This window comes from Rhamphochromis sp. 'chilingali' (assembly GCF_963969265.1).
Source record: "Rhamphochromis sp. 'chilingali' genome assembly, chromosome: 19".
NCBI lineage: Eukaryota > Metazoa > Chordata > Actinopteri > Cichliformes > Cichlidae > Rhamphochromis > Rhamphochromis sp. 'chilingali'.
In genome coordinates, this window is record NC_137946.1 from 15,900,423 (window position 1) to 15,920,289 (window position 19,867).

General features: G+C 41.7%; 2 protein-coding genes and 1 pseudogene across 4 annotated transcripts; all 3 read right to left on the reverse strand.

Annotated features, from left to right (window-relative positions):
- Positions 1-1,004: 1,004 nt before the first annotated feature.
- On the reverse strand, positions 1,005-9,501 carry LOC308387135 (serine/arginine-rich splicing factor 1B-like; annotated as a pseudogene). Its single transcript, XR_013974724.1, has 5 exons — positions 9,451-9,501; positions 5,521-5,615; positions 3,055-3,230; positions 2,792-2,964; positions 1,005-2,507 (listed from the first exon to the last, which is right to left on the reverse strand). The product of XR_013974724.1 is annotated as a serine/arginine-rich splicing factor 1B-like (transcript).
- Positions 9,204-13,488, reverse strand: LOC308386505 (serine/arginine-rich splicing factor 1B-like). Of its 2 annotated transcripts, XR_013969811.1 has the most exons (5): positions 13,088-13,488; positions 12,419-12,621; positions 12,143-12,315; positions 10,577-10,892; positions 9,204-10,255 (listed from the first exon to the last, which is right to left on the reverse strand). XR_013969811.1 is itself a non-coding variant. In XM_080866094.1 (4 exons), the coding sequence occupies exons 1-4, from the start codon at positions 13,276-13,278 to the stop codon at positions 10,680-10,682; spliced, it is 780 nt and encodes a 259-aa protein (XP_080722220.1). In that variant the 5' UTR covers positions 13,279-13,488; the 3' UTR covers positions 9,204-10,679. The 2 variants fall into 2 exon arrangements, 1 of the variants encoding a protein (XP_080722220.1); XM_080866094.1 differs by having other exon boundaries at positions 9,204-10,892.
- Positions 13,333-19,867, reverse strand: pigs (phosphatidylinositol glycan anchor biosynthesis, class S). The gene is made up of 12 exons (XM_080866093.1): positions 19,625-19,867; positions 18,268-18,407; positions 18,060-18,171; positions 17,886-17,975; positions 17,686-17,777; positions 17,235-17,475; positions 17,015-17,157; positions 16,816-16,930; positions 16,569-16,714; positions 16,376-16,476; positions 16,086-16,296; positions 13,333-14,362 (listed from the first exon to the last, which is right to left on the reverse strand). Exons 1-12 carry the CDS (start codon positions 19,641-19,643, stop codon positions 14,084-14,086), a joined length of 1,689 nt encoding a protein of 562 aa, XP_080722219.1. The 5' UTR covers positions 19,644-19,867; the 3' UTR covers positions 13,333-14,083.

A 19,867-nucleotide genomic window follows, 5' to 3' on the forward strand; every position in this document is an offset into this window, starting at 1 on the left:
TTGACTATAAATGGTAGTTTCTTTGCCAACACATAAAGTATTTATTTGACAGCAGTTGGTGGATTGACCAATGGGGAAGTCCAATGGGAAAGTCCAAGGAACTCTTCGGTGAAGATCTAAGGAAGAGGATTGTAGATCTACACAAGTTGAGAAGGTCTCTTGGAGTGATTTCTAAACAACTGCAGGCTCCAAGATCATGAGTTCAAAGTACATAAGTACAAGTCATTCAGATGTGTCACCACTTTTCCAGTGTCTGGAAGAAGACCCAAACTGTCACTGAAATTGGTTAGTACGTTCAAGGGAACCTCCAAGGCTCAAGCAGGCCATTAACTGGAACTGCTGGAACACCATGGTGACCCTGCAGGGTCACTGTCCACTGTCACCATTAACTGAGATGTCAAGCTTGACTGAAATTTCCAGCCATGAACAAACCAAATGCCTGGAGATCCTTCATACCCCGTGAACATACCCCACGGTATGACACGGTATGGCCAACCATAGTGATGGTAGCATCATGTTCTGGGGTTGTTTAGCTGCCACTGGTACTGGTACACTGCACAAAGTGGATGGAATCATAACGAAAGAGGGCTACCTCCAGATTCTTTAACTTCACCTCAAATTAAGAGCTAGATGTTTGGAACTTGGACCCAACTGGATGCTTCAACAAAAAAATGAACGCAAATACACATGAAAACAGGCTAACATTAATTTTCTGGAATAGCCTTCCAAAGTCATGACCTCAACCTCAGTGAAAATTTGTGGGATATGCTTAAAAGCTGAGTCCATGCCAGAAACCAACCAACAGAAGAGCAGTCAAATATCAGGCCAGAAATATGTCAGAAACTTGTAGACGTACTGTGTAATCTGATAAATCTGCAGAAATTGTACAAAAAAGAAAAACAGGAAAACAGGAAACTGTAAACTGATTTTTTATTGAAGCTTTTCAATGTACTGGAGATTATATTTATCCTAATGAATATGCATCTTCTGCAGAAAAGCGCTGACCTAAGAGAAATGTGACATACATAAAGTCACATTCTCCTGTAACCTCCCAGTCTCCCCAGTCTCCCCACCCTCCGTAAGTGTGTTCATGTTTAGCTTTACCACTCTCCTTATGTGCGTGGATCCATCCTGCACCTCCCAGCCCTCCTCCTGGATTACACCAAGCTTTGATCATGTTAATTTAAAAAAGAAAAATAATTCTCATCAGGAAGCCTTCCCGTGTGGAAAGAAATTTTCTTTCTGCTGTTTGAAGGCCAATTTAAAGTTTGAATATTTCTACAAAATGTTTCCACTTTGATGGGGTTATGTGGACAGGGTCAGGGGTGGGGATCCTCTCCCGGTAAATTGCTCCCATGCTCCTGCTCCATGTATCCATCCTGAAGCCTAATCCTAATCCGGCTCCGGAATGGGGAGACAATGAGCCCAGTCCAGACCTTCAGAATACCAGCAGAACCAAAGAGAAGGAGGCAAGTTAGAATCACACCTTCAGGAAAATGCTTAAAGAAATGTCAACAAATACAGCTACCAGGGACAGAACCATCACAGGACTTTATAATGTTTTAGAAAAATCTGCAGGGACTACTGAGAAGAATCACTGGACTTTAGGGGCTTGTCTAACCTTGCCGGTATGAACTTTAGAATGTGAGCATGCAACAAACAAAACCTTTACTACAACCACAAACATCTCATTACAGTAATCAGCTATGTTCAAGCATATATTTGTGGCTAAAATGGACTAAAGCCTTATCTTATGCAGATTTCAGATATAGAGACCACAGCCATTGGTGCCATATCTGACTCCTCCTCCTCCTGCTTATCCTAATATGAACAGTCTCCTCTGTTCCCATCCTATCCTGCTCCTCTGAACTCTGAACAGAGAAACACGGGAAAGGGTCAAAATACAATTTTATAAGCAATGCTGGTAACAAATATATGTATATTAATATATATACATCCATAACAACCCCAGTATAAAAACCAAAACACAAAGCATACAATCCACACACAGGTTGGAACTGGAAGAGGAGGAGTACACACATAGGAAGGGACAAGTTTGCAGGAAAAAGGTTTAGATCATTGTGCGTGAAAAGGGTGAGAAAAGGATATAAGTAAAGGGGACATACATAAACCAGGAAAATTCAGCTGGTCTAAAGCAAAATAAATCCCGCAACAGAAATCTGGGGGAAAAGAAACACACAAGAGATGCAGGAAACAGTTAACACAGCAAATGGTCCATGGAGATCTGTTCTGTGAAGTCTGTCGTCTCCACTCTGAGACGAGCTGGTGGGATGAGCTGGTGGTTTATGTCATAGGAGGGGCGTCTAGGTGCGAGAGCGAGAGCGGGAGCGTCGGGGAGAGTAGTGAGGAGATCCTCTGCTGCGATGTGGGGAGTAGCTGCGTGACCCGCTGTTGCTCCGGCTTCGACTATGGCTACGAGAACGTGAGCAACCGTAGCTGGGGCTGCGAGGGCCGTCCATCTTTATGCGAATGTAGGGCGTCTCACCCTGAACATACAAACAGAAGAGCGGGAATGGCAAAAGAGCTGCTTGATTACATTAATTGTGGTTAAAAACATTTGGAAAAGATTGCTGCCCTCTTACAAAGAATCTCCACGAAAGAAATTAAAAATGGTCTTAACATTGTACACCATCTGATTAGTGTCATTAATGTAGAATTTCACCATTTTCCTCACTCTCCCTGCTCGAAATTTTGTATCAGGACTTACCTTGGAAAATTTAAATCCTAAAATTTACTCCCAGAGCTATTCATTGCAGCGACCCTAACCTACCTCATGGGAGCAAAACTTGGTGTTATCCAATTTACGGATGGCGTAGGTCATGTCTTCCTTGCGTACAAACTCCACCACGCCAGTGCCATCACGGTACACGTCAGCATAACATACATCACCTGCCTCCCGCATGTGATCCTTCAGGTCCTGCCAACTCCCGCTGGGGGGAAGGCCTGACGTGAAGAATAGGGATGTTATAGGAAATGTAACACATTAAGGTGGGGAGGTAATAAGATGCGAGGTGACAAGATGCACGCGCCTACCTGAGACTATAACCCTGTACTCGGAGCGCCGTGACAGGGGACCATACCGTCCCCTTGGGGCTCCTAAAGCTCTGCCACCACCTCCCCTTCCACCTCCACTTCAAGGGAATTCAACACGCAGACGGTAGCCATCATAGTCGTAACCATCACGTCCATAAACAGCATCCTCTGCATCCCTGAAGAGTGATACTGACACTCACGCACTCCTCGGAACATGACAGAGGGTACCGACTTTTGACTTTTGGACTACTGAAGACTCAACATATCACTTTAATGTGTTAACGTAAAACTGAGCCAATCTAACAACAAGCATACAACTTTTTCTTAAGATTCAGAGAGGCAATTTGATGGTCTGTTTTCATTATCTCATTTGTAGTGCAGACGAATTAGAGTAGTCTTGTTGTCCAGTTTACCCTCAATGATAAAAAAATGGTAAGGACAAAACAGTATGCAACCACAGACAGTATAAAATGTGTTGCCACCTACTGGCTTCTGAAGTCTGGGTTAAAAAGCTTGGAGGTGGGGATTTTTGCGCAGTCAAGCTGGTGCTTTGAAATAGGATGTGAGGAAAGAAGCTTCTCTTTGTGAAACCACATGCTTAAGTGGTTAGCCAATGAGCATTACCTTTGTGAAACTTAGTATGAGAAAGATTTAAAACTGTGACTCAATTTTTTAAATTCGGTATTACCCCAAATGAGTGACTGAACCCATAAACTCAGCAAAAAATTGCTTAGAAAGGTTAAGTAAGAAAGCCAGTTTCCCGTAGATTTACATAGGAACCCAAGTATTTTGAAACTGCAGTTATTGCCCCCTAGTGGCAATCAAATAGAATGCAGATTTAATTGCTTTCACTTTTCAGACTTGCAAAGCACATCTGTGTTTTATATTAAACCCATAAATAACCGAAGGCATTAAAAATATTGCTTCACCCAAAATAAAATTGCAACATTGGTCTTAATTTACTTTTACAACATTATCTAAAATTGGCATAATTTTCTGAGGACACTTCTTACATGGAGAGACCAATACAGCTGTGTAAATAAATCACAGTGCACATTAATTAGACATGGGAAGTGTTTTTAGAGAAACGTCATTTCTTTATTAAAACACTCAGACCCCATCAGTCCCAGTGTCACTCTCCATGGTGCTGAAACAGCAAACTATGTTCTGTCTGTTCAATCATTTTTTAATTGAAACACACACTTTTACAGAAAAGCTGGAAATAGAGCTGACCGCCTACTTCCAGTGGTATGAAGGATTTCATTAAATACAAATGGGAAATATCAGGGGGACTTACAGGGACGTTTTCAATGAGGTTTCAAGATATCTTGCTCATCTTACTTCATAATTGCTTTATTTTACTTTTAATATAGTGTTTACTTAATTAAAAAAAATTATTTAACTGTTTTAGCTAAATTCTAGTTACAGATGTTTATTTTTCTACTGATAAGTTCAAAGAACAACTCTCCTGTAAATCATTTTGAAGATAAATAGTTTAATTTGGTCAAACTTTGTGAAGCAAGTGCCAGGGATACTACTTTAAAAGGCTTTGCAAGGTTTACTGTTCAAATTAATCTGTTTATTATAATCTATATAATAGGGTCTTTGTGCAGACCTTTGAAAACATCTCTGGATAATACAGGTGGGAGTAGACCTGTGTACCTGAGATGACCATATTACAAATATCTGGTCACTATGGCATAATACAGAGCCAATAAAATGAAAACATCTGAAACCCAGCAGTCTGTATCCGGAACCTGTGAAACTAGTTGGTTAAAATCTATGGAAACTCATTTCTGCCACTTTCTAACTCATATTTTGGAGAAATAATACCAGAAACTGAAAAAGAATAAGGACATTTTGAGGTATTAAGTTGGAGTTTTGACTTATGAATCGCATATGTCAAAACTCTTTGTTTCTTCCTCCTTAGTGGTAGAAATAAGATTTCATAAAAAACTGAGCTTATAATTTAAAACCAATATTATCTTATTAACACCAGGGGCAAATCTACAGGGGGGGAGGGTTCAAATGTCCCCCTGGTGTAGAGCATTGCCCCTCAGCTTTTATATCCTTAAAATACTTGTAAAAACTAATTGCTTATTTATTTATTTATTGGGAGGGGGTTTTGTTGTCTCATTTATACCTAAAACTGTCTGTTTTCTTAGAAGAGATAATGATACAATATATAGTTTTAAAGTGTTTTTTGTGGATATTTTGTTGACTCCATACACATACATTGCCCCAAAAGTAATAAATACAAATAAAAAACAAAACATTTTTAAGCACAATTACCTACAATTGTCACCCAAATTAACAATGACAACCATTTCAATATACATGCTTATTCTGAAGTACAATTCTAAAGTGTGGGCATTAACATGAATCTCTTTGGCTTTAAAATCACCTTTAAAGTCTGTCCTGATATTTCGGTGTAAACATGAGTTAAAATGTGGCACTGCAGCCCACCTCGGGTCCTCAAATTCTACGAAGGCAAACGGCGGACCTCCTCTCCGGTTTTTCAGGTCAATATCGCGAATGATTCCGTATTTATAAAACACGTCCTAGCGTGCTAGCGCTAGCAGCGAGCTAGGGTGACAGTTAAACGTCTGCGGCCCGAACAAGGCAAGGCAAGGCAAGTTTATTTGTATAGCACAATTCAACAACAAGGTGATTCAAAGTGCTTTACAGAGACATTAGAAACAAGAACAAATAAAAAGCATGATTTAAAATTGATTAAAACAAGCAAATAAACTAATTAACAAACAAACAAACAAACAACAGTATATGAAATCAAAACAGATAAAATCAGAACAGTAGATAAAATCAGTAGTTAAATGTAAGTTTTGAAATTTAAGCTTAAAGTGTGGATTTGGTGCTTTATTCAAATGCAGCTGAGAACAGGTGAGTCTTTAACCTGGATTTAAATAAACTGAGTGTTTCAGCTGATCTGAGGCTTTCTGGGAGTTTGTTCCAGATATAAGGAGCGTAAAAGCTGAATGCAGCTTCTCCGTGTCTGGTTCTGACTCTGGGAACTGATAAAAGACCGGATCCAGATGACCTGAGGGATCTGGATGGTTCATACTGGGTCAGGAGGTCATTGATGTATTTTGGTCCTAAACCATTCAGAGCTTTATAGGCCAGCATCAGAACTTTAAAGTCTATCCTCTGACGGACAGGCAGCCAGTGTAAGGACCTCAGAGCTGGACTGATGTGGTCCACTTTTTTGGTCTTAGTGAGGACTCGAGCAGCAGAGTTCTGAATGAGCTGTAGTTGTCTGACTGATTTTTTAGGTAGACCTGTAAAGATGCTGTTACAGTAATCAAGCCTACTAAAGATGAATGCATGGACTAGTTTTTCCAGGTCCTGTTGAGACATCAGATCTTTTATCCTTGATATATTCTTGAGGTGATAGTAAGCTGACTTTGTTATTGTCTTAATGTGTTTTTCTAAGTTTAGGTCTGCATCCATCACTACACCCAAATTTCTCGCCTGGTTTGTGGTTTTTAGATGTATAGATTGAAGTTCTCTGGTGACCTGTAATCGTTTTTCTTTGGCGCCAAAGACTATTACCTCAGTTTTGTTTTTGTTTAGCTGGAGAAAATTGTGGCACAACCAGTCATTGATTTCCTCCATGCATTTACCAAGAGCCTGTACAGGGCCTCGGTCTCCTGGTGACATTGTGATATATATTTGTGTGTCATCTGCATAGCTGTGATAGTTTATTTTGTTGTTGTTTATAATCTGTGCCAGTGGGAGCATGTAAATGTTAAACAGAAGGGGTCCCAAGATGGAACCTTGGGGAACTCCACATGTGATACTTGTCTGCTCAGATGTGAAGTTACCTATTGATACAAAGTATTTCCTGTTTTCTACGTATGTTTTGAACCAGTTTAGTACAGTTCCTGAAAGACCTGTCCAGTTCTCCAGTCGTTTGAGTAATATGTTGTGGTCAACTGTATCAAATGCTGCACTGAGATCCAGTAAAACTAGGACTGACATTTTTCCACTGTCTGTATTCAGACATATGTCATTAAACACTTTGGTCAGAGCGGTTTCAGTGCTGTGGTTCTGTCTAAAACCTGACTGGAAGGCATCGTAGCAATTATTCTGTTTTAAGAAGTAACTGAGCTGTTGAGAAACTGCTTTTTCAATGATCTTACTTAAAAACGGGAGATTTGAGATCGGCCTGTAGTTGTTCATTTGTGTCTTGTCAAGATTGTCCTTTTTCAGTATAGGTTTGATTACAGCAGTTTTTAGTGATTCTGGAAACACACCTGATAATAAAGAAAAGTTGACGATCTGTAACAGGTCTGACTCTAAAGTCTTTGAGACCTTTTTGAAAAAACTTGTTGGCAGGACATCTAAACAGCAGGAGGAGGAGTTCAGTTGACCTAAGATGTCCTCCAGGTCTTTGCTGTTAATAGGTTGAAACTGTTTCATGGTGTTTAAACAGTTTTTTGGTGGACACAGTACATATCCTGGATCTGCTGTTGATGTACCAATTGCTTGTCTAATTTTTTGGATTTTTTCAGTGAAGAATTTGGCAAAGTCATTGCAGGCCATGGTCGAATGAAGTTCAGCTGCCACTGACACAGGGGGGTTTGTTAGCCTGTCAACTGTAGAAAATAAGACCCGAGCATTACGAACAAGCAGTTAGGGGGAAAATAGATAAATAAAGACACAGCTTTTATCTGTAAAAACAAAATATGTGCTCACAGTTTGACTGGACTGGTGACATGAGTGCCAATACTGAGGAAGACCATCATGACGCTACTGAATGGAGACCAGGGACAGCGTACGTCACACGCACACGTAATAAAGCGGCAAACCGCTTCTACAAGTGCGAGACAAAACGTGATCTTAGATAAGAGAGCCAGAGACAAAATAGTTCTAGTATTTATACAAGTCGTGTTTCAGCACCCACTAGATTTTCAGCCATCACAGTTTAAACGTGCTGGCACAGACACAATCAAATACTTGCATTTTTTTTCTTTTAAAGAAATGCCTTTATTTAAATAGGTATGTGATGATGAGACAAGAAAGCAGGAAAGACTGAAGCTGAATACGAACCCAGTTGCTATAAATGACCCTGAGGCTCAACTACTTAAGTAAACCAACACCTGAGGAAGTTATTGAATAATAATGAATATCGTTAACCCCACTCTCAGACCTGGACAAACGGGAAGAGTTCTGTCAGGAAAGCCATTTGGCATAAAATCTGTCCAAGACCAGATTACCAACAACTGCCTCCAGAGCTGTTGCACAATAATGTGCCTGAAGATGACAGAAGAGTGGGGGAAGATGTTAATCTTTTCTTCTCTCACTGCCTCCTAACACTAACAAGAGACAGCACAAGCAAAGAAGACAGAAGGCAAAGATGGAGGTGGCAAAGTTGAAGTTAAGAATGTCATTGAAAATTACCAGAATGGACAAAATTAGAAAGTAGTAGATCAGAGGGACGGCTTAATTTGAAGACAAAGTTAGGGAGACAAGGCAGAGATGGTTTGGACATGTGCAGAGGATGCATAGTGGGACGATTGTAGTTCAGGGGGTTGAGAAGCTTATCTGTAACCGGAAGGTTGCCAGTTCGATCCCCAGCTCTCTGTCCTGGTTGTTGTGTCCTTGGGCAAGACACTTTACCCTACCACCTACTGGTATTGGCCAGAGGGGCCGAGGGCACGATATGGCAACCTCGCCATTCAGTGACTGAATTGAGAAGCGCTTTGGGTGCCTAGAAAAGCGCTATATAAATGCAATCCATTATTATACTAGACAAATGAAGATTGAGTTGCCAGGCAGGAGTAAAAGAAGACCTCAGAGAAGATTCATGGATGTAGTGTAGGATATACAGAGGACTGATGTCATAGAGGACAGGGTGAGATGGAGGCAGATGATCCATTGTGGAGACATCAAAGTGGACCAGGCAAGAGGAAGAAGAATGAGGCAAATCTGGCTTCATCATAAGAGACAAAGAAGTGTAGAGTGCGGGACTGAAAGATCTGAAAGAGGTAGCACCTTGGCAAACAGTGCTCCTGCTAAGCTATGAGATTTTTAAGACAATGAAATTAACAGCAGCCACCTAGAGGAATATGTTCAAATACTCTGTACACACCATTTTTAATGCAGTGAAAGAAAAAAGTCAGTTCATCTAATGTTGTAGAACGTTTTATTAAAAGAGAATAAAGCTTTGAGATAATCGAGATCATGTGTAAGAAAACCAGAAGTCAGCCACCGCTAGAAAAAAAAAATAAACTGGACCAAAAAGAAAAACAAAAGAAAAAAAAAAGATACAAACCACATTAAAGTTACGATCCCTTGTCTCCTCCCAGACTTCCCTCTTCACCCCTCCCTCCCTCCTCCACTGGTAACGGTTTTCCACTATTTACCACTCCTTACGCGTGTGGATCCATCCTGCACCTCCCAGCCCTCCTCCTGGATTTGATCCATGCTTTTCTCTTCTTTTTAATTATTTAAAAAATAAAAATAAACGGTGCGGCACTGTGTAGCCAGTAAGTCTGTCTGTGAGGTCCCACACAAAAAGGGAAATTTTGGAAAATTCGAAAGCCAATTTTCTCTGAATATCGCACTACAATGGTTCCGGTTTGATGGGTTTATGTGGACAGGGCCAGGGGGTCGGGATCTTCTCCCGGTAAAAACGCTCCTATGATCCTGCTCCATGTATCCATCCTGAAGCCTAATCCTAAACTGATCCTGAATCCTGATCCAGCTCCGGAATGGTGAGACAATGAGCCCAGTCCAAACCTTCAGAATACCAGCAGAACCAAAGAGAAGGAGGCGAGTTAGAATCACACCTTCAGGAAAATGCTTGAAGTAATGTAAATAAATGCAGCTACCAGGGAGTTTACTTTGAGAAAAAGGAGAAAACCCATCTATAATCAAGCCCAAAATACAAAGATTTACTTTGTATGATAAAGGATGATAAAAAGCACCAAACCCCCCCCCCCCCCAAAAAAAAACCAACAAAAAAAAAAAAAAAAACTTAACTACTGAAAACATTCAAACTGGGCCCTATTGTCAGATTTATGCTTTTTGAAAAAAGAAAAAATGAACAGCCTTATAATTTCACAGTTGACAAGGCACAGCCATCATACCATTGGTGCCACATTTGACTCCTCCTCCTCCTGTTTATCCTAATATGAACTGTTTCCTCTGTTCCCATCCTATCCTGTTCCTCTGAACTCTGAACAGAGAAACACAAGAAGGTCAAAAAGACAGCAGTATTTCGCCTGAAGGAAGTAAAAAAAATAAAAAAAAATAAAATAAAAAAAAGAATCTTTGCAAATGAAGGAAAAAACATTCAACACTCAACCAGGACAATCAGGAGAAGAGAGGTACACAGATGAATTAGAGATGACACAGCAGAAGCAGAACACGTTTTGAGAGAAGAGAAGAAATAATGGAGCAAAACTCGGTCATGTGCACGCTCAACTGGTCTGCAAAAATTAGAATGGAAAATAAAACTGCAGGTGGGTTGGTGTCGGTTAGGGAAGGAAGCACACACCATGACAGCATACATAGGTGACACACGAGATGATCCTTGATGAATACACAGGATTCGTTGAGTAATGTGAAGATTTCCACTCTGGCTCTTAGGTCAGGCTTGCCTAGGTGCGAGAGCGGGAGCGAGAGCGGGAATGGGACCGGGAGCGGGAGCGAGAGCGGCGGGGAGAATATCGGGGAGATCCTCTGTTGCGGCGTGGGGAGTAGCTGCGTGATCCACTCTTGCTCCTGCTTCGACTGCGGCTACGAGAGCGAGAGCGACCGTAGCTGGGGCTCCGAGGGCCGTCCATCTTCACACGGATATAAGCCGTCTCACCCTGAACACAAACATGAGCACACATCACCGACCATTCCTTTTCCTGTTATATGAAACCCACATACAGAAATAGCTAACCACATTTTTTCCTGGTTGATGTATTAGTCATAAATAAACAGACATACTGCTGCACAACAACCCCAATCCACACATCAGAATTTTAAATTGCATTCATAATCAGCCAATTCATCATTCAGTAAGATCGTTTCTGTTAATATAAAACAGATAAGCCAATTATTGATTCTTATCACCAGGAAATCTTTACAGTTGAGCATTTTGCTTTACTTACTGCAAATTAACTGTCACATTCCTTACAATGTTTAAGTAAGCTTTTCAATGTCTGTGTTGGCTCTCAGTCATCTGGGTAATGGTAGTCTTAACAGCTTTAAGAGATTGGAGATAAAGGAGGAAGAAAAAAAAAAAAGGCATCAAGACTTCTTTAGGTTTGCAAAGACGTTTCACTTCGCAGCCAACAGGCTCCTTCAGTTCTAAGTGATCCTGAAGGTCTCCTACCCATCTGTGGTAGCAATAAGGAGCAAGAAAAAGCATCAGTGCCAACTGATTCACAAGGTTGGAACGATGATTGGCCAGAATTTGGAGAGCAATTTGAGCGTCCTCCATCTTGGACAATCCATCTCACCCACTCCACAATTCTGAGGTAAAAGAGTTAGTTCTCCCTCAGGCCGACATTCCTGACATTTTCTGTGAAACTGTAACTAACTGTCTTTCTGTAACAGGCTAATTTTTATTCTTTATCCTGCCGCTGTAACAAAACAATTTCCCTTGTGAGATCAATAAATGATATAAAACAAATGGTGGAGAGTCCCGGGTAATTAAAGTGTAGCAGCATTTGTTCCCTTTGGCAGCGGCTCCAAGTATCATTGACCCATTACTGATCATGTGAGTCAGCACATGAGCCAAGGTGGGTTAATGCTACATTTTGTTGTCAAGGTATGCTGCCTATGAATTATTTAGTTCCTGGGTCTGGTCTGACTTTACAAGTGGCACATCCAAGTTCAGGGGGTGTTCCAGATTAAATTTCTGACTGGAAAACAGAAATTCTGACTTATTCAGGAACACACCATAAATATCTGTAACTATTTGTTTTCCGTTTGATTAAAGGTGAAACCTCTTTGCAAGCCTCATTCACTGCCAGCCATTGGCAGTGAATGAGTTAAACCCATTGACGGCTATAGACGTCAATGGCAGTGAATGAGTTAAGAGAGTCTGACAATGTGAGGATTTACATACCTCATGGGAGCGAAACTTTGTGTTGTCCAGTTTACGGACGGCGTAGGTCATGTCTTCTTTGCGTACAAACTCCACCACACCAGTGCCATCACGGAACACATCAGCATAACATACATCACCTGCTTCCCGCATGTGATCCTTCAGGTCCTGCCAGCTCCCGCTGGGGGGAAGGCCTAACAAGTAAATAACAACAAAAGTTTTGTAAGCTTTACACATACAACTACACACTTTTAAACTAGAGACCACAACCTTCAGATAGAAAAATACACCACTCACCTGAGACAACCACCCTGTTCTCCGAGCGTCGGGATGGGGGACCATACCTTCCCCTTGGGGGTCCCATTCCCCCTCCTCCTCCTCCCCCTCCTCCAGCACCACCACCACCACCACCTCCTCTTCCACTTCTAGGGAACTCCACACGCAGACGGTAGCCATCGTAGTCATATCCATCACGCCCATAAACAGCATCTTCAGCATCCCTGTGAAATCGAACAGTGAAATGAATAATCTAATACCAATAATGCAAACAAACATGCAGTTTTACTCGCATCTCAGTCTTTGTCATAGACCATTTAAAAATGGGGAGGAAATTAGCCTCTTATAGTGGACTTATAGATGATAGATATTTTGTTAAATCGTTTAATTGGTATCTTGATCATTACCCATCAGCTAAAAAGTGGTTTGGTAGTAGCCCATTTGCAAGCACATTCACAGGTACTTAACGGGGTAAACCGCCAATTAACGTGGCCTCCTGCAGGCCTCAACAACACACATTTCACGACAATCCAAAAAGAGCTCCAATTACTCGACTCAAACCTTCTCCTAAACCAAATTCTTGCTACAGGTTATATCCCGTCAACTCGCACGTTGTGTCCCCTTATTTGGGTGTAGCTGGCTAACTGTGGAGATAACAGGCAGACGTGGCGGCGGGACAATGCGGCTCACCTCGGGTCGTCGAACTGCACGAAAGCAAACGGTGGTCCTCCTCTTCGGTTCTTCAGATCTATATCACGAATACTTCCGTACTTGTAAAATAAGTCTTCCACGTCTTTTGAACGTATGTCGGGAGGGAGATTTCCCACATATATCCGACAGTCGTTACTCCCCGCGGGTCCTCGAATAAGACCGCCAGACATGATGGCGCAACGCGAGGGAAGTTAGCAAGCCGGCTAATAGATCAACTTTTGGTAAAAAAAAATGACTAGAGTGGCGCCTAGATAGTAAGCGGCATGTACGAACTACGCGTTAGAGATTCGGTTTAAGCTACACCTTAATAAAAATTGAAACACTTCGAAGCGGAATTCAAACAGCGAGATAAGCAAGGGCTAAAAGTTGCAAGCAGAAGCTACCGATAACGGATTCTTCTTCACAGGGTACGCCTAGCTTTAAAAGGCGTATACCGCCACCTATCGGAGAGTGGGGTTACAGTTTAAAGCGTAACCCGTAACCTGAGCCACAAGCCACAGCTGTTCAGATGGTAGGGTTATCTACCAGTCTGAAGCTCAGTGGATTGATCTATAAATCCTCGAGGAAGATCCTAAACCCAATTGATTAGAGTGTGAGTGAACGTGTTAATGTTAGAAGGCGTTTAGGTATAAATACCGAGTGTATGAACAACTGTATAATTGGTAAATGTGCTCTGATTGCTCAGGCGCCCAGCCCATTGTACCAGCCCATTAGGTATTGTGCAACAACAAAAGACGGAACTTTAGTTTTTATTTCTTAATAACATGAGAAATAAAATAAATAAACTGAAGCTTTCAGCCATGCAGTGTCAAACAGTCGCTGCAATCACTCAGTACATCAGGCATAAATCCTTGTACAAAACAATAGGAGTTGTAAACCCCAAACCACAATGGTTCACATGAGCCTTTTCAGGCCACTAACGAAATGGTTTGTTCATACAGTTTCTTTGTTCTTCTTCTCCTGCTTGAGTGCCTCTTATTCCTTTTTGGCTTGCTTTTCTCTGCGTCTCTGCCTGGCCTCCGACACTATTTTCAGCATTGAGAGCAGAATAGGCACGCACATGGGCAAGAAGAGTGGTATGTAGATAGCAAACTTCTGATCGTCTGGAAAGTAGAGCAGGTGAAGGAGCGAAGGGTCGAAGAATGCTTTCTCCGAAGCCAAGATGGCCTCTTTGCTGTACTGCAGAGCAAAGCCGAGGTTTCCGACCTCCAGCTCAGCCATGGCCAGCTGCAGGGACGTGACAGCACTGGACACCTGCATATTAGCAAATTAGATCACAGGTTATGTATTATTATTGTTATTATTATGAAATTAGAGGAGACTACCTAATTGTTAGCCGTAAGATACCACTCTGATACCGAGACTGAAATGGCCTTTTGTTTTATTTGGGTTCATTCGGTTTGTCTTTGTGTTCATATATGCAGTCTTCGTGTGATATGAAAGTGTTATTTTTTGGTTTTCCATAGGGCGATTTTTTTTGTGTATCTTTTCTTTAAAAAAAAAAAAGAGGCATTGACAAAATTTAGAGTCAGAATTTCTAGGTGTGCACCCAAGTGGCAAAAAGCTTCTAATTTTGTGGCTTCAGGTCCTCATCTTTGGTTTTTGCATATGATGTGGTTCATCAGGTGGTCGCCTCCAGTTCACTTTGGAGCAGTTCACAGCTGCATGTGATGCAGCAAGAATGAGAACTAGCACTTCTATGTCTGAGACCACAGATCTATGCCAGGTGGAGTGCCCAGTCAGGGTTAAGCTCAAGTTGCTGCCCCAAATGGGGGATTTTTCAGTATATCGGGCTCTTGTTGAGTGAGATGCAGACAGAGGCAGACAGAGGGACAGGTCTGCAACTTTGTCCACTAGCTTCTCGGTACTAACTCAAAAGAATGAGAGCATGGATATAAGCAATATAAATGAGCTTTCTCCGAATGTTGGCTGACCTCTCCCTAGAGACAGGCAAGGGTTTCAGTCATCTAGGAGGGGCTCAGAGTAGAGGAGCTGCTCCTCCACATTGCAAAGAGCCAGCCAAGGTGGCTCAGCCATCTGACTAGGATCCCTCCTGGGCATGTCCTGTTCCTGGCCTGTCCTTCTGGGAGGATGCACCAGGGCAAACCCAAGACATGCTGTAGAGATTACATTTCTTGGATGGCCGAGAGACCGAGGGTATGCCTCTGTGTTCCCCGGGCTGCTGCAATGGCGATCTGGACACGGATAAGTGGCAGAAGATGCATGAATGGGTTTTATTATTCTATTAGTTTAGGGAGAGAGGTTCTGGGTCCCACAGCCTCCTGTGTGGCTGGCCTGGACTCCTTCCATGTTTATCTTACCGTCTTCCAGGCCTCCAGACCTTCATTCTGTTTAAATAAAATAAGTATTGCTGACAAATTCAAACTCTGGTGTGGCATCCTCTTTATATGTTGCAGTCACTGAGATTAATTGAGCTTTTTGGGGTTTTTTTTACTTTTTGAGCTGGCTGTGACAACAGAAATAGTTTCTGATTTTGTTTTTTATGTTTCTAATTTCAGCTTATGTAGTGAGATTGCTGATGTTGTTCCTGACTTCCCCCAGCTAGGATCTGATTGTACTACATTAAACAGATGCTCTTCTGGCCAATCTTTGTTACCTGCCAGTGCAAATGAACCAGAAGCCCCTCAGAGTAGAAGCTTACTAACTAACTTTAGTTTGCGTCCTCACTACTATGTCGCTAGTACAATAATACAATTATTAAAAGAAGGATGAATTTTGGATTTTTGTCTTCAGGTGATGAGCAGGAAGTAGCTTGTTTATTGTTGATTAACTGACAATAACAAAGTATTTAACAACAAAATAAAGTCACATATGACAGTTTTAAATTTAAACTGAGAAACCAAAACAATGACATAAATCTCCAGAATCAAAGTTAAGATGTGTTAAGAAATCTACGCACATGCACAATTTTGCTACATGGAGCAAACGCATAACTACTAAAACACCTTCACCTTACCTGCTGTGCAATGTTGTCATTGATAACAATGTTGCCTATCTGGTCCAGCAACTGCGCCAGAGAGGTGATGGTGGTGGTTGCTGTTGCAATGTTTTCCACACTACGACACCACATGAGGCGATCCAGCTCCCAGTCAGCTAGTCCTGTGCTACCACACGGTGCCACGAGGAAGCCAGGTGGGGGGCTTAATGACTGCACGCCCAGCAACAACCTGACAGGACACGGCACATGAAGGTTACTTTGTGTCGAGAGGAAAGAAAACGACTGCCGCACTGCGGGTTAACACTTACCGAAGCTGGGCGAGGAAGACTCCCATCACTTTAGCCATGTTAATGTTGACGTGAACAGGGAACTCCGTCTCCGACCCATAGAAACCATTCACGTTATAAACCTGCAAAAACATGGATAAATATAGGTTACAATACCCAACATAACAAAATAAACATGCAGCTCTCCCTCAGCGTTGCTCTTCGTTCTTCTTACCATGATTCCACCCCACCGTGGAGAGTGAAACGCATTGGAAGGGACTTCCTGTTTCCTGTGATCGTGGATGTAAAGGGGTGAATGACGAATATCCGGGACATACAGCAGAAAATTTAACACAGGGTTAGAAGATGCCGCATTAGAGCCTGGAAGTCAAACGCAAAAAAAAAAAAAGAATTAAAACATATTGTATTTAAATACAACAGAAAAAGCTAAACCATGATCATTTAAAAAAGCAGACTTTTACCAAGTCTAGCCTCCACCGGGTTGATGACATGTGCAAGGCTGTCAGCATTGAGCGTGTAAGCCTCGAAGCTGCTGTCAAAGCGTGGGGTCACTCCGAGCATGGTGTAGTACAAGGTCTATAAAAAAGGAAAGGTAAACCTTAACTTCCAATAATTGAGCATCTTTTCTTTGTCATAATAGGGACTGTGCATTAACAGCACCTGAGAGTCCATGCTAAAGTTAGCCAGAGGGGACAGTTTTGTAAGCAAAGGCTGGATGTATGTCTGCACGGCACCCTCAATGTCCCAGTGCAGCTGGTGTGACTTTGGATCAGGGTTTAGCAGACTGAATGTGATCTCATAACCTGACAGGAAGATAAGAACAATCAAAGAAAAGACACAAACGTGTTCTCAGAGTTAAACCTGGAGCCAAATTACCAACCTGGGCTAGATTTGAAGGCTCTCATGCTGTCAGCAATGCTCTCTTTGTTGCCAGGTCTAAAACGGACTCTGTCGCTGAGTGCAACAGTGATGTCAGTGTGGCTAAAAGACATCACTTGGAGCACCTGCTTGATCTGGGGCTCCAACTGAGCCAGCAATTGCTCTAGTGTCTTGCCCACTCTCATCTGGGCGCTGATACGCACCAGGGCTGTCCTTCGCTGACCGATATACACATTCACATCCTGAAAGGCATGAAGGTGCAATGCATACTTTATTATCTTTGTCTTACCTGGAATATAACAAATAATTAATTGTGTTTCAAGCTCTGCAGAAGGTACTCTATTTACAATCTGTGACAGTAAATTATATTTTCTTCATTATCCTTTTTTCTAATAGTAATTAGCATGGAGTGATCACACTCATGAAATACAATAAAAAAGCTTCAGTTTTACCTCAGGCAGCAAAGAAGAGGACTCCGGGATCACATACACAACTAAAGAACCGCACGGACTCTCACTGAGCATGTGCAGAGACAGATCTGCTTCTAAAGCAGAAAAATTATCGTGATTATCAGCTGTGCTTTCTTTGAGAAAAAATGTCAAATGTCAACATCTGAAGTACCACAAGTTGGATTTGACAGGCTGCTGCTCACCTGCAGCAGTCGGCTTTTTCAGGGCATCTTCCTCCATGATTGTAGCTGTGCGGTACTTTGTTTCATACCTGTACCTCAATGTTGTGTCCTCTGGAAAGAAAGTTTGAGAGTCAAACGACCTTGCAGGCTTCATATTCTGTGACCGCAGAATCATAAACTGCATGAGCAAATCACCATCCACTGTATGTTCCTCATCCTGCGTCTGCGTCAACGGGACCTTTTTCTGCTGTTCTGGCGTGACGGTGCCGCGTGCAAACACAACCTCGACATCAGCGCTCAAGTGCAGCTGCAAAATAAGAAATAACGTAGAGATAAGAATGTATTACACAAGGAAGATCAATCAACTACAAGGCATGAGAGATAAATGGAAACACTAAAAAACCTGCAGTTTAGCCAGATCTTTGATCTGACTGACAGGTAACCAGGCACGGTATGTCTCAGTTGTTCGCCACCACAAAGGGACTCCCACAATGATGACAACGGCTGCTATGGATAGAGCAGCAAGCTGACCTCGTCGACGCTCTGGGAGACAAACACACAGTATTGTTGTTTGAAAGATTTTCACTGATGATAAATCTGCTAATTATCTATCAATTAAAAATGGAGTACAGTAGAAATTAAAGTATACATTTGAAATACACCCATTTTAAATTAAATAACAGCTTAGTTAAAATAAACACTGTTTCACATTAAAATGACTAACTGTAACAATCGATCTATTACCAAAATAACTGCAGTAAAACTTCATTTAAACAGATAACTGACCAATTATTTCAGCTCTAAATGCCGACATTCAAACCTAACTTGGGATTCAGGCTAAAACAAAATCAGATCATTTATATAAGCACCAGCAAACATAATCAGAGTTTACCATGGTGTTTAAACTAAAAATACTCAATTGTTAAAAAATGAAATAGTTTTGGGGTTGTTTTTTTTTTTTGCTTCTGGAAATCATTGAACAATATGTTAAATATAATATTTTAAAATAGGTTACACGCACTCACTGGCCACTTTTTTAGTCACAATTTGACATCAACAGCATAAAGGTAGGGATCCACCTTGTCTTGTATCAACAGTACAGGCATCTGGTGGCGTAACTGGTGTGGGGGATATGCTCTTGGCCCCTTAGCACCAACTGAGCCTCGTTTAAATACCATACTTGAGTTTTCTTGCTGACCATGTCCACCCCTTTGTGACTACAGTGTGGGATCGAACTCAGTAGTCTCACGGTGTACCTAATAAAATATCCGGTGACTGTATATTATGACAGAGGATTTTATCCCAATCCTTGACCCCTACGTACCCTCGATATGTCCAGACTGGTGACCACTGACTGAGTAAGACATTTGTGTCTATCATGCTGCATCAACTACAGTGTCTTACATGGTTGTAAACGAGGCTCAGTGTAAACATTAGGCATATTACTGCCCTTTGTGGAAGCTTTACTATCGTAAGTATTCCTTTAATTAAAAATATATATTTAAAAACACAAAACAAAAACAAATCATGTAGTAAACAGCAGGTGCTCTTGCAATGGTAGGGCATCACCCCTGCAACTGGGGCTAGCTAGCCATTAGCTTCAAAGGGTCATAACATGGAGAAAACGGCTCCTGTTAGTCCGCTATGGTTGCACTCTGTACAAAGGTTCATGTTTAATAAATCTAACGTAAACCAATGAAAATGAAACACTTAATAAGAATTAAATCATTTACACTCATTTCAGTTACGAATCTACTCACCCACTTCCGTGATAGCCATTTCTTCCAATGAACTGGGAGGGAGCACTCGTGGATGCCAAGCAGCCAGCAGCACCGATCACATGACCAATTTTTAAACGTATCTAAGCGGTTCTTCGCGTGAGGACGAAAACAGAACCGTGGTTCATACAGATAGCTTACATTAAATTAAATAGGATCAAATATTTGCATAGACATCTGTCTGCCCGTATAGTTCTAAAAAGGTGTTAGGGCTGTACGTTGTTG

What these genes read in the sequence shown, in the direction of transcription:
- pigs (XM_080866093.1), bottom strand. An exon ending in TGAGGAACATACAGTGGATG is followed by an intron (nt 17,976 to 18,059) that starts GTGATTTGCTCA and finishes CTTTCTTTCCAG; the next exon opens with AGGACACAACATTGAGGTAC. An exon ending in ATGACAACATTGCACAGCAG is followed by an intron (nt 14,363 to 16,085) that starts GTAAGGTGAAGG and finishes GCTAATATGCAG; the next exon opens with GTGTCCAGTGCTGTCACGTC.
- LOC308386505 (XM_080866094.1), bottom strand. Translation starts at nt 13,278, where the DNA reads ATGTCTGGCGGTCTTATTCGAGGACCCGCGGGGAGTAACGACTGTCGG. An exon ending in GAACAGGGTGGTTGTCTCAG is followed by an intron (nt 12,316 to 12,418) that starts GTGAGTGGTGTA and finishes TTTACTTGTTAG; the next exon opens with GCCTTCCCCCCAGCGGGAGC. An exon ending in CAAAGTTTCGCTCCCATGAG is followed by an intron (nt 10,893 to 12,142) that starts GTATGTAAATCC and finishes GTTTGTGTTCAG; the next exon opens with GGTGAGACGGCTTATATCCG.